The sequence below is a fragment of the Solanum lycopersicum genome, chromosome 5, assembly GCF_036512215.1.
Source record: "Solanum lycopersicum chromosome 5, SLM_r2.1".
Taxonomy (NCBI): Eukaryota; Viridiplantae; Streptophyta; class Magnoliopsida; order Solanales; family Solanaceae; genus Solanum; species Solanum lycopersicum.
This window is the reverse complement of record NC_090804.1, coordinates 3,345,307-3,360,135: the sequence shown is the minus strand read 5'-3', so window position 1 is coordinate 3,360,135 and position 14,829 is coordinate 3,345,307. Positions and strand designations below refer to the sequence as shown.

The 14,829-nt window shown below is 29.6% G+C and overlaps 2 protein-coding genes across 2 annotated transcripts; one reads left to right on the top strand and one right to left on the bottom strand.

Annotated features, from left to right (window-relative positions):
- Positions 1–1,372: 1,372 nt before the first annotated feature.
- Positions 1,373–4,303, top strand: LOC101244183 (receptor protein kinase-like protein ZAR1). Its single transcript, XM_004238845.5, has 2 exons — positions 1,373–3,176; positions 3,295–4,303. The coding sequence occupies exons 1-2, from the start codon at positions 1,700–1,702 to the stop codon at positions 3,963–3,965; spliced, it is 2,148 nt and encodes a 715-aa protein (XP_004238893.1). The 5' UTR covers positions 1,373–1,699; the 3' UTR covers positions 3,966–4,303.
- A 5,189-nt stretch (positions 4,304–9,492) lies between these two features.
- On the bottom strand, positions 9,493–11,330 carry IAA32 (auxin-responsive protein IAA32). Its single transcript, NM_001247771.2, has 4 exons — positions 11,177–11,330; positions 10,358–10,594; positions 10,023–10,131; positions 9,493–9,559 (listed from the first exon to the last, which is right to left on the bottom strand). Exons 1-4 carry the CDS (start codon positions 11,328–11,330, stop codon positions 9,493–9,495), a joined length of 567 nt encoding a protein of 188 aa, NP_001234700.2.
- Positions 11,331–14,829: the final 3,499 nt, after the last annotated feature.

Here is a 14,829-nt window from a genome sequence, read left to right as displayed (position 1 = left end):
CTTGCTTAACGGATTAGGTAATGTCGTGAAATTATAGATTGATTACCATCGTAAAAAATTAACTATAGATGTAACAAAATTCGATAAAAGAGAATAATCATGATAACTAAAGATCAACACAAATTTTATTAATTCATGATAAAATTCTTATAATATAGATTTTAATTGGGAGATATCCATCTAAGCATGAATTAATATTCAATTGTGATGGAAAGTTTATGCAAAAATGAAAATAATATTGGCATACTAATTTTCCAAGAGTATGGAGGTCTTGATTAGAGTATATATACTGTTAATATATATTTGATATCTAATAGACTAATACAATTTGTTGTCTCTTATATTTTGCTTTTTAAACTAATTTCTTATTGTTATACTATTCCTTTTATGAATACTTAGTTAACATGTTTCCTTTAACTATTTTTTTTTTTTTTGTAAGTATTCGATATAGCAAGAGTTAATGGAAAGATAGAAAAGAAAAATTAAAAAATATTTTATTATACTTTAAGAAAAGAAATTTTTCCCTTGTTAGCGATGGAAAGAAAAATACTTTTATTAAATATTAAAAGGATTGGAAAGAGAGATCCCTGTGCCATTGTTGAGGACGACAATTATTTAGCTAGTTAATTAACTAAAACATTGAGTTGCTCAAGGGAACATTGTGCATTCAACGGGACACTGTGCATTCAACAGTTATTTAGTTAGTTAATTAACTGAAACATTGAGTGGCTCAAGGGGAAACTGTGCATTAAACAAAACATGGAGTGACTCAAGGAAACACTGTGCATTCAATAGTTATTTAGTTAGTTACTTAACTGAAACATTGAGTGACTCAAGGGGATATTGTGCATTCAACAATTATTTAGTTCGTTAACTAATCGAAACATTGAGTGGTTCAAGGGGACACTCTACATTCACTGCGCTTAATGTTCTTCCCATTCTGTGTTTTTCTAGATTTAGTGGGTATGATCTTCTTTTCATTTTGTTTTTCCAGATTCTGATACGTTTTTACAGATTTTAATTTTGTAAATTAATTTGTGTCTTTTTTTGTTCTTTCACTTGTTCATTAGTTTGTTGGAACCAAACTTTAATAACTTCGTATTTCTGCAAAATTTATTGGAATTTATAAATACTGTTTTAAACACAAATTCTGTAATAATTACTATTTTGATTTGTTATATTTGAGCTGAGAATCCTTAAAAGTAAACAACCTTTATGAGATAGTCATAAAATTTACACGTTTCATCTTCTATAGACCTCATTTTTTAAATTTCATTAAATATGTTGTAATCGTTATTATTTCGACTGTTCCAAAAATCTCTGTTTTTTTTTTTCTACATTTAATAGTATTGGCTTAATGGGTCCTAAAATTGTCCCATATATCCTTACAACCCCACTAACATTGATATACTACATTAAAGCTTCTTTTTAGTTCTTTCTTCTGTTTGTTTTTCCCCAAAGTTGAGAAAAACATTAATCAATTTTCCCAACGTCTCTTTATTTGCTTAGCTGAAATCACCTTTACCTTTTCTCACTCTCAAAAGTCTCACCTTTCACACTCTTTTTTCTCTCATAAGCTCCATTCTTGATTATCTGTTGTACAAAAGGTAAGGTCTTTGAGACACCCTTTTGCTCATTTCTCATTTTTTTCAGCTGTGTCACTGTTCTTGATTTCATCATATTTGTAGATAAAAAAAAAATGCAATCTTTTTTGTGTTTTAGCATTTTCTTGATTCTGTGTAGTTGTTGTGTTTTTGTTACTTCTTTGAATGATGAAGGGATAGCTCTTTGGTCATTTAAAAAGGGTATTGGACAAGACCCTGAAGGGTCACTTAAAAATTGGAACTTTTCTGATGAAACCCCTTGTTCTTGGAATGGTGTTACATGCAAAGACCTAAAAGTTGTATCTGTTAGTATACCTAGAAAGAAACTCACTGGGTTTCTTTCTTCTAGTCTTGGATCTCTTACTGAGCTTAGACATGTTAATTTAAGAAGTAATTTGTTTTCTGGTAGTTTGCCTGTTGAGCTTTTTGAGGTTCAAGGTTTGCAAAGTTTGGTTCTTTATGGGAATTCCTTTTCTGGGGTTATACCTTTTGAGGTTGGGAAGCTAAATTATCTTCAAACTTTGGATTTATCACAAAATTTCTTGAATGGGTCTGTGCCTATAACATTGCTTCAGTGTAAGAGATTGAAGGTTCTTGATTTAAGTCATAATAACTTTACTGGTGTTGTACCAGAAGGGTTTGGGGGTAATTTGTCTGCATTGGAAGAACTTAATCTTGGATTCAACAAATTTGGTGGTAAAATTCCAACTGATTTGGGAAATTTGTCTAATTTGAAAGGAACTGTTGATTTGTCTCATAATATGTTTAGTGGTTCAATTCCGGCTAGTCTTGGTAATCTTCCTGAGAAGGTGTATATTGATTTGACTTATAACAATTTGAGTGGTCCAATTCCACAAAATGGTGCTTTGATTAACAGAGGACCTACTGCTTTTATTGGAAATCTTGGGCTCTGTGGACCTCCATTGAAAAACCCGTGTTCTGCGCAAAGTGACGCGAGTTCACCGTCCTCGGAACCTTTCTTGCCTAATAACATACCTCCATTAGATGGTGCTGGAGGGGATGTGAATGGTAGAGGTTTGAGTAGAGGTGCTGTAATCGCGATAATTGTGGGGGATGTGGTTGGGATTTGTGTTATTGGGTTGTTGTTCTCGTATTGTTATTCGAGAATCTGTGGTTGTGGGAGGAAAAAAGATGAACCCGGATTTGGTTTTCAGAAGGGGGGAGGGAAAGGAAGGAAAGAGTGTTTATGTTTTAGGAAGGATGAGTCAGAGACGTTATCGGAAAATGTTGAACAATATGATCTAGTGGCACTAGATAATCAAGTGGCATTTGATCTTGATGAACTTCTCAAGGCATCTGCATTTGTCCTTGGTAAAAGTGGTATCGGCATTGTGTACAAAGTTGTGCTCGAAGACGGGCTTAACTTGGCTGTAAGGAGATTAGGCGAGGGTGGTTCACAAAGATTTAAGGAATTCCAGACGGAGGTCGAAGCAATTGGAAAACTGAGACATCAAAATATTGTGACTCTTCGTGCCTATTATTGGTCTGTCGATGAGAAGCTACTGATATATGACTTCATTCCAAATGGAAACCTTACCACTGCAATTCACGGTATGCTTCAATCTCAGGCTGTTGCCTTCTCGTTTATTGTTTTTTCTTTGATTCCCACAACTGTTTTATGCTTTCGTGATTATTAACGTGTCTATTCGCTTGTGTAATCAATTCTTAGGAAAACCTGGTATGGTGTCGTTTACACCGCTTTCATGGTCCATTCGACTGAAAATAATGAAGGGAACTGCAAAAGGTTTGGTTTATTTACATGAGTACAGTCCCAAGAAATATGTTCACGGCGATCTAAAGCCTTCTAATATATTACTTGGGCACGACATGGAGCCCAAAATCTCGGACTTTGGACTTGGACGTCTTGCTAATATAGCTGGAACATCCCCTACGTTGCAATCCAACCACATGACCTCTGAGAAACCACAACAAAGTAAGCAAGGCAGTGCGCCATCAGAGTCCGGGACAGTTACATCAACTACAACATCTGGTTCTTGCTACCAAGCTCCCGAGGCGTTAAAAGTGGTGAAACCATCACAAAAATGGGACATTTACTCGTACGGAGTGATCTTGCTTGAAATGATCACGGGAAGAACCCCGATTATCCAAGTAGGTTCTACTGAAATGGATCTCGTAAACTGGATTCACTGGTGCATTGAAGAGAAGAAGCCACTTTCGGATGTATTGGACTCGTGTTTAGCACAAGATGCTGATAAAGAAGAGGAAATGATCGCGGTTTTGAAGATTGCAATGGCGTGTGTTCACAGCAGCCCGGAGAGAAGACCTTCAATGAGACACATATCTGATGCATTAGACAGACTGCAAGCTTCCTCTGAATGAACAATTGAAACAGAACCTTCAGGCTGGCTTCACATTGCTGCAAGGATTACAGCATCTAACCGATAACCATGAAGCACGATCACTGCTTGGTGCGCGATACATATTGACTAACAGTAGTAATCTCCACTTGTTTGTGAAGGAATATCTGTTTGAATATTGGCCTTTTTGCTCTCTGATAGCAAGCTTTTTCTTGTGTCTATTTGATTAAGAACATAAATTATTTGTTTCTCTCCTTATTACTACATTACTATTCATCTTTTGTTTGTCACAAATGAGTATATGTAAATAAAAATGATTTGTCAAAAATATTAAATAAGATGGTGTAAGCAATAACTGTATGTCTGTTGTGAGTCTGTCTGCAAGTCTTGGTACTATTTTTGTTAATGTTCTTTGACAGTATATGAAATTCTTCTAACAAACAGATATTAATGTCTTGTTGTACTACTAATAATAAATGCATTTTGTGACAGCTGCATGATTTTGTCATCTACCCTTATCTCAGTTTTACAGTTATTGGTTGTTTTGCTTATGGTAACTTTGAACACTGCAAGTAGATGGTGTACACTATCCGGCATAATACACGTAAGATGCTACATAAGACATGATATAATATACGTAAGATGCTACGTCACAAGACGTGAATTGTTGTGTAGGACGTCATGTATGATGCATAGGTTATTTTTTTTACTTTTTAATCCCTGCGTCTCATTTTATGTGACACTTTACGCATTTCGAGATTCAAATAAGTGTCTTTGATCGTAATTTTTTTATAGATCTTTTTTACATTTTGAATTATTAATTATCGTGATTTATAGTACTCTTTACGTAGTTTACGAATATATAAATTTCATTTTAAAAATTTTGAAAATTTCATACGCAAATGTACGGTCAAAGTTAAACTGTTTGACTCTTAAAAAACGAAAAGTGTCACATAAAATGAGAAAGAGAAAGTATAAATTTGTGTGCGTTCAAAAGCGGAGGATATTTAACGTCACTTGTTTAATTTCATACAAATTTGCATACATTTAAAATTGGAGGGTATCTAGATGCAAGTTGAGGACAAGTAAGCTCTTTGTTATGCATGGAATGTAAGGAAGGATTTAACCACATTTGATTTTAGGTACACAATTTTATTTTACATTTCTGTAAGAGGTTATTTCTCGACTTGAAAAAATGAAATCCTAATCACATTGTGTCAACTTTAAATATAACGTCGCAACGTAACTCCCATTTTTAATTTCTATTATGATGATAGTATGCAAATACTTACGCTATCAAATTACCTAAAAGATAACAACATTAAAACGAGATAAGTAACTTAAAAAGAGCACATGATTGAGCTTATCACTTTAATGCATCCATCATATTAACGTTATAAAAATATTTGTATTATCAAATCTCTTAAAAGATAACTATAAAAAATTGTCCATAAAAATTTTAAATCAATAACCTAGAAAAAGACATGAATTGAATGGAATTATTATTTTGATGCATGCACCTAGGATGCCATCTAAAAATGATTATTGAAGAAAAAAATTTAATCATGAGAATAAAATGCACAATATATATATATATTTTTAAAAAAGTGATGAACTATTGCAAATAAAAACTTGTGGACCTTTTTTCATATAACTTTTAGTACATTTATTTATTTATAAAAATAAATCTTTTCTAATAATTGATCTTTAATTATTCCTTTCTAGTTACATCAAACAAGTTATTGATTCTTGATTTTGTCAATACTACCAATTTCTTAAAGGACCTCTTATTATTTTTCAAATATAACTTTTTCATATTCCAAACAATGATCAACTTCTTGTTGATGACTATAAAGTCTATAGAGCACATGAACTTTGGCCAAAAGACAATAATGTGTTACAGGTACATTGAAACTTATTGACATTTTAGTAGGTAGCTATGCATAGAGACATAAAAGTATGGCACTTTTAGAAGTAATAGTATTTTTAGTGTGTGTTTGCCTGTCCGATACGGAGGAAAATATTTTTTTTTTAGGATAAGATGATAATTTTAGAAATAAGAAAATGACTTTTTGTTAGAGGTAGAAAAAACAAATTCCATACAATAAATAAACAACATTTTATATTTATCGTCTCTTCTCAACCCCCAGATCGAAGGATCGTCAAAATATTCTTCGTCGGAAAGTTATATCTTTCTCTCTCTATATATATATATATACAAAGTACTAATATTATGTATATAGGTCAAATATATTTCCTATTGATATATACATTAAAATCTTGAACAGTTTTAGCAAAATATTTAGCTTCGCTATTACATAAACCTCTCACTCATACCCGTTAACTCGATCTCAACTGTAAAATTCATAATATTTGCCTAGATTATAAATGTAGAAATATTCTGAGACTATCTTTTATTCTTATCAAATACTAAAAAATAAGTAAAAAAAAACATTTTTTTTTAGAAATATATTTTCCAACTACCAAACACACCCTTAATAACTACGTATGAAAATGCAAAAAAAAAAAAAAAAATCTAAAGGGTTTTTATTTGGATATGGTTTGGTCTTTTTAATTAGTTAAAACTTTATGGCTGTACACCATTAAATTAATATATATTTTTTTGTGGGTATAAAGCTTGACATATTCTTGGTCTTTATTTCTTTTTACTTTAATTGCATAATATTTGACTTTTTTTTAAAAAAAAATAAAAACTTTATTGTCGGAATGTAATAATAATTGCGCCATTCATGCCAACTATAATGGGAGAATTTTAGTAATACCTACTTGAAACATTAATTCAAATAACATAAATAATATTTATGTACCTATTAATTAATAATAAATAAAAACTAATAATCATTAAAATCATTGAAAAAAATGAAAATTGTCAAAACGTTAACTTTGTCTTTCTTGAAAATAAATTTTTCGTCTATCATAATTATTCATCGATTACTCTGTTAAGTTCGTACTATAATATAATTTTATAAATAGTCAAATAAAACATATTTTATTCGTGAAGGAACCAAAATCATATATTTTAATTGATTGAAGGTTAGATATACTAAGTCATATATCAAAAAGAATAAAAGTGAAATTTACCGATTAATATTTTTCTTACATATAGTTTTAACCAATAAAATGAAGCATTAAAAAATTGATCTCAGTATAATTAATTAGATCAATCAACAACTTTTTTTCTCTCAATAATTTTAGAATTTTAATATTCCTAGTAAAGATAGATACGATTCACCAAATGAAAGATGAATATTTTATCTAGATATCTTCATACTCATAACTCAAATCGAAAAACCTCCGTAAAGATTGGACATTATAATCATCGATACTCTCGACGCCAAATAGAAAATATTAGTATTCTATTTAATAATGGATTATCAAAGAATTCTAATTTTTTTTGTTAGTTACGACCTATTCCATAGTCTGATAATAACCTGTTCTACATACCAATATCGACAATAAATAAACTTATAGTAAAAGAAAAATTTATCAATTTTAAAATCGTATGTTTTGAATATATTTTTCCTTGTTTAACTATCTTTGCACGAAGCAAAACATGGTTATGATTCCATGTCTTTTTCATTCTGTTAAAAATTAATTTCACTATATAAATAATTACGATCTTTATGTCTTGCGGTAATGATTCCTTTATATAGACATACTTACTAGTGGAAAGTCCACAAATAATGGGCCATATTCAAATTGGGAAAATGTACCCTCAAATGACTTCAATTGCTATTTTTTTTTCTTGAATTAGAAAATTAGGGCAATTAATTAAAGGTTTAAATAAAGATTCAATCAAAGAATTGGATATATTACAGCTTGCTTCTCATGGGCATTGTCCTTTTTTGTTACACCTTTAATACACAATATTAGCTAGCTAGCTACCTTTCATAGTTTGCAAAATTATATACACAATTCATTGATCATTGTTGACTTAATGATTGTAAATGTACATTTTTCTTTTTGATACAAATAGCTATTTAATTTGCATCCTAGTGATAATAATATATCAACAGAAATGATAACGACTTCATCTTTAACTAAAGGTCTTGAGCTTAAACTTCTGAAAAATGAAAAGATTTTGATTGGGATCACTGACTCCAGAAATAAGCATTACACTGCGCGAATATGAATTTAGTCGGCCTCAAAATACGAGTGAATTGTAATCGAGTGGTTGAGATCACTTTTATCTTTAACTAAAGATTTCGAGTTTGAGATAAATCTGAAACTTCTGCCCCGTAGAAATGAGCATTACAAAGCGTAAATCTGAATTTAGTCGGAGTTCAATACAAATATTGAATATTGAATCTAAAACTAATAAATAAATCTTAGCCCATGGCTTCTTTTTTTTCTCTTTTCTTTCCTTTTAAATGTCTAAAATTCATTTAGTTTATTTGTGGTTGGACCACGGACAGGCAATAATATAAAGGTGAAAGGTCTTTTTCATTAATTAAAGGATCCTATAAAATATTGCATTAAAAAGTAAAATTAGGATTTTAAGTTTATAAATATTAAAATTTTAGAAAAAATACAATTTATTGGTCTTCTGATAATTTAGTCATACATGTTTAGATGAATTTTCAAATGTAAATTTAGGAGTTTTATTCTCTGTCATCAAATTCTATCGAATCTGTAAGTCAAAATTTTAATTTTAAACTTAAAAAAGAAATTATTAACTAAAACTTGTTCATGTTTGTTAAGATTTTTTTTCTCATTTTCCACGCAATTAAACGGGGATATATAGCTCGGAGACGTAGAACAAAAATTTATTTATTTGCATCAAGCTTTTGAGGGGCTCATTCAAGGCTTACTAGAACTATTACTCAACAGAAAATAAGAGCTTTAGTTTCGGCTCATCGAGATAGGGATAGGAAAAAGAGAGATTTTCGTCGTTTGTGGATCACTAGGATAAACGCAGTAATTCGCGAAAGGGAAGTATCCTATAGTTATAGTAGATTAATACACGATCTGTACAAGAAGTTAGAAGATTTTACTGACTAAATAAAATGGAAATAAGTATAATGAAAATAAAATCGGATTCCAATCGATTTCACCATTCATATGTTACATTTCATCATAAAAGGTATCAAATAACTCGACTTTAATAAAAAAAAAATATTGTGATCTAGGTTTGTTATTGGATAGGGTAGGCTAGGGAAGCCCAACCTTATGGGCTGGCCCAATATCGATCCAATCACCTTGGGCTACAAGCCCGCTATTAAGTTCGATCTTTCAATCATAGATAATTATCTAATAGACATTTTAATTTACGATAAAATTAGTTAAAAAAAATTTATTATCTAATAATCTTAATATTTATAATCAAGTTTAATGGACAAATATTTTGAAGCCAAAAAAAAAAAAAAGCATTGATCTATTAAGATGTAGAAACAATTAACTTTTAATACAATACCACATAAGCTATATATTACCATGGACCTAATTAATATGGTCACTCAATTAATAGAAATATTAATACAACTAAAACATGTCAGAAATTTATCAAAACGTAACTTAGTAAAAGATGATCAATTGGGGAAGAATGCTTCATCTTTCCTCATAATTCTTAGCCTCTTCACTCGATCTGCAAATTCGCTGTATGAATAATAAGAATTTAAGTTTTATGTATTAACGATATTAAAAATATTTAAATGATAATGTTATTTATAAAGTATGATAAATCTATACGGTGATAACATTAATTTAAATTTTATAAAATGATAACAAACATGTTATCACAAGTCAAATCATGTAAACTCAAGTTAAGGGGTTTAATTTAATCCCTTTACCCCATATTTCTCACGGATCATTTTGGATTAGTCATCTAGACCTAGTTTGAATAAAATCTGACTCATGTCAATATAGACAAATGAATGAATCATTAGTTCGATTGAACTTAAACTATTCAGACAAATATATTTGTATAAGTTAATTTTATCGTTCAATTATTAATTTGATTGAACGTCGACTACGACAAATCATATTTTTATAGATTAATTTAATTGTCCCTACCTAATAATATCAAAAAATACTTTTTGATATTAAAAAAAATACTCACTTCCATGGAACATCACCAACAATCCTCCATTGGTCATTCCTATCTTTGTAAAATAATGAGAACTCTGAACCATCTTGGAATAGCCTTAGCCCATCCATATTTTGTTTACCTTTACACCATTTATAAAAGAAAAAAAAAACAAATTATGAGGTAATTAAATATATCATTAAAAAAACGAAGAATTCACCTGCTCATTTATTAATTCAGTTTTGACATGTTCAGTTCAAATTCAGTGCAATTCGCTTATTTGACATCGCGACCTACCTATAACTACATTAAAAATGACCTAATGATAGTGTAATGATAAATGATAATTTTGATAGGTTGGAACATACCAAACATGTCTTCAAGTTGTGTTGCAATGCTAGAATAGCTTGAATGTTCAAGAAGACAAATTTTTCTTCCAACAATAACTCCATCCATATTAACCTTCACATATTCCCATCTCTCTTTGCTTTGAATCCCTTCACTTTCATCATCATAATTATTAAAATTTGTAGGATATTCACTTCTTGAATTTTTGCTTAATTGTGGATGCAAATGTTGCCAATCTATCAACTCATCATAGCCACCTGCATAAAGTACTTAACAATTAAGTCCTAATTAAGTTGTTCGGACTCTCTAAAAATGTTATCGAAGCTATATCATATCATCAAATAATGTGCTTTTTATGAAGGGTTCGATGCACATCCACAATGACTTTTTTAAATAGTCCGAACAATATAGATTAAATCCATTATATATTAGTTTCACTAATATCAATGAATTTTAACAAAACATTTTCAACTTCCCAATAGCTTGGTCAAAACACTCTTTAAACTTTTCATGTCACTTCTATAACTATATATATATATACATACATAAGAATAAGAATGATTCATAAAAATAACATCAAATATTAAATTGTTTCCAAATTAAAAATATGCTCATCAATCTTATAACATCAGTATACAATGATTAAGAAAAAGACTTGGGATATTTCACCCTTAACCAGAGACTCGAGGTATGAAGAAGTCTGGTAGAATTCTTAAATAGGTCTTATATAATGCAAATCTGAATTAATCGAATCATAATACAGATACCAAATATCGAATGGACCAAAGAGTTGATTGAAGAATAGTCTTGAGAAGTAAAAGATGGGAACATAAACATACCATGAGTAGATGGATAATAGGCCTCAGGCTGCAAAGCTCTAAGACTTAGTCCCAAATCAATAAAATTACCATTCTCTTTATTATTGGTTTGATAATAAACAGAAGGAAGAGTTGTTGCATGGTTTAGAAGATATTCAGAAGAATTTGAATCCATATTTGACTCTTTCACAAAATAAATATTTTTGCTGTGTCAATGTAGAGATAAATAGAAGCAAGATATGTATATGATTGAAATAAATTAAAGAGACATATAAGCTCTATATAGTAGTACTAGTTGTTTAGTGGCAAATTCAGAATTTAAACGTTTGAAGAAAAAAAGTGAGGGGAGTCTTGAAAAAATGGTAATAAATTTATCACCTATAAATTATGAGTTTGAACGGTAAATCGATTATTGATGTTTGAGTCTGAATACATAGACGGTCTACATCACACTTTATTGGAGTGATGCAACTAGCCTTTTCGATAACCCTATGTGAACACATTATATTTCGTGCACCAAAATATCCCTTTTTATTTGTGTACAAAATGAAGGAAAAAAACAATAATTAAAGCAATGAATTCAGTTGAAGTCACGTAACACATCACATTCTCCCTTGTACTTTTCATGTCCATGCAAAACAAAACACACTTCTTGCAAGAATAGAAAGAAATCTAGCTATATGCTTGAAAAAAAGAGACATATAATTAAGTTCTGTATAATATATAATATAGTACTATTCAGTGATAAATTCAAAATTTAAATATATCAAATTCAAAATAAGTTTATACCTTTTATATATATCCATTCTTTTCATATATATATATATATATATATATATATATAGTTCGAAAAAGAAATATTTAAAGCAACAATAGAATTATTGCTAGCGTCAAAGTATATTGTGCACGATTTCATATTCCTTGAGGGGAGGCCCTTCCCCGGACTCGTGTTTTGTATTTTAAACTATCCTTTTTTTACGTATAAAATTTAAGTGAGAGAAAAAAATAGATTGAATTGAACTCACAGAACGTATATTCTAATATTTTTCATGTCCATGCAAAACAAAACACACTTGTTGTAAGAAAAGAAATAAATCTATCTAGGTTAAGAAAAATGCAAACATGGATGGTGGACATAGAAATAAAAGGAATTTATTTCCCATAATCAATCATTGTAGTGTTAGTTAATTTTGTATTATTATTTTTTAATTTACTGACATTTATAACATGGAAAATCTCAATGGATAACAGAAAAAAAAACAAGATATGGGCACAAAAAATCCAACAAAAGTAGGGTTCATATGTTGTATACTTCCAACATTACAAGGATCTTTGCAATATGTTCTTCTTCATACCTTTAAATCTTGTATTTCACACTAAAAAATTTTGCTCTATCGAGCCGGATTTAAAATTTAAATTATATTTGAGTTATTTAAGTTGCACGTTGAATCTACTTATCAGGTGGAACTAATATTTTTTTTATTTTTCATCGAAAAATTATACTTATACATATGGGTCAATTTTTTTTAATGTATATATATTATTGGGCAACTTTCACATATAGCAAACAAAAAATTCATATTTGTATGTTATAGCAAAGTTTTCATAATTGCGCTCCATAGCAAATATATAACCGTATAATTTGCTATACATGTACAACTGTATAATTCGCTGGCCTATTTCACTGCAATTGTATAATGCGCAATTGTATAATTCGCTGCAATATGTGTATAAAATTTGTTTTGCATACAATTGAATCGAAGTAAAATGTTTGTATATTGTATAATTATAAGTGTATAGGAAGAAAATATATGTTTTTCTCTCGCTTTATACAAAAATGAAAACACAATTTATACACTTCCGTTGTACAAAGCGAGAGAAAATTGTATTTCACTGTAATTGTATAATTCACAATTGTATAATTCGGTGACCTTTTTCGCTGCAATATTTGTTTAAAATTTACACTTGAATACAATTGAATCGAAGTAAAATGTTTGTAAATTGTATTATAAAGTGTATAACACGAAGATATATGTTTTTGCATGTGCATATACAATTTTCTCTCGCTTTATACAAAACAGAAACACAATTTATACACTTCTGTTGTATAAAGCGAGAGAGGCGAGCAGAGGGAGAGTGGCGAGCGAAAGTTTTGGGAGAGAGGCGACTGGCAAACTTTGACAAATGTTTGCTATGGGGCACAATTAAATCAAGCACTACTCCACTTATTTTAAGTTATTAATTTGCTATTATATATAATTTTTTCTATATTATTTGTTAAATAATATTCTTTAACTTCCTCGTATATTTACTTTTTATAGTCTGAATTCTCTTAGCAAAAATCATAACTTGCCACTAATATTATTGAAAATTTGAATTACCATTTTTTAAGACATATTTGACACAACTAAATCAACATGGCCTACAAACATCATCAGAATTGACTCAGATATTATGCAATTTTTCAGAAAAGGATAAATAAAATAATTAATTCCAGAAATCTTCTGACTTTGGATATTTTTCACATTCACTATTTATTTTGGTATACATATATATATATTAAAAAAAATTAAAAAACTCTTCTTTTTTAATTCTTGTTATTTCTTGTTATCTTGTGAATCTCAACCCATATTGTATGACCAATTATTTAGTGACACGTCATGAATGTACGTACAAGACCAAAGCACCATGTTTGAAATAAAATTGAGTTGAACTCAATAACTTTTAATTAAATATATATAAATATATTATAATATGTATAACTTAACTTTATAATATCAATTATTATCACTTGAAGTCGTTTCCACAATGCAAAGCCCATAAAATTTAGTAAATCCTAATTCTAGGTCCACCACTTTAATTATATAGAAAATCGTATATAATGAAAAATTAATCACTTTTTGATTTAATTGTATTTCGTAACAAACTGTTTGCGAGTCACCCTTCTCCCTCAAACTCTCGCTCGCCACTCTCCTCTCTCGCTCTATCTATCACTCGCTTTCTCTCACTTTTATACAAACACAAGTGTATATCTGAATCTATTTGTATAAAGCGAAAGAAAATTGTATAAATACATATATTTTTGTTCCCCTCTCTCTGATCACGCTCGCCACTCTCTCTGATCTCGCTTGCCACTCTCACTTCTCTTGCTTAAACAAACAGAAACGAAGTGTATAAATTGTGTTTCTGTTTATATAAAGTGAGAGAAAATTGTATATACACAAGAAAATACATATATTTTCGTCCTATACACTTATAATTATACAACAAAAATACTCTCCTGCCCAGTTTCTTGTGTTTTTCTCTATTTCTCGTTTTATACAAATTCAAATTGTATATAATTTCTCTCTTTCTCGTTTTATACAATTCGATTCAATTGTATATTCCCTGCCCAAGTCTCTTTTGCCTTTCTCTCTTTCTCATTTTATAAAAATTCAAATTGTATATAATCGTTCTATACACTTATAATTATACAATTTGTTTTATACACTTCATTTTATACAATTTTCTGCTCAAGTCTCTTTCTCTTTTCGTTTTATTCAATTCTCTGCTCAAGTCTCTTTCTTTTATTCATTTTATACACTTAGTTTTATACAGTTCGTTTCAATTGTATATATATAACGAATTATACATTTATATGTTTGCTATGAAATGCAATTATGCAAACTTTACTA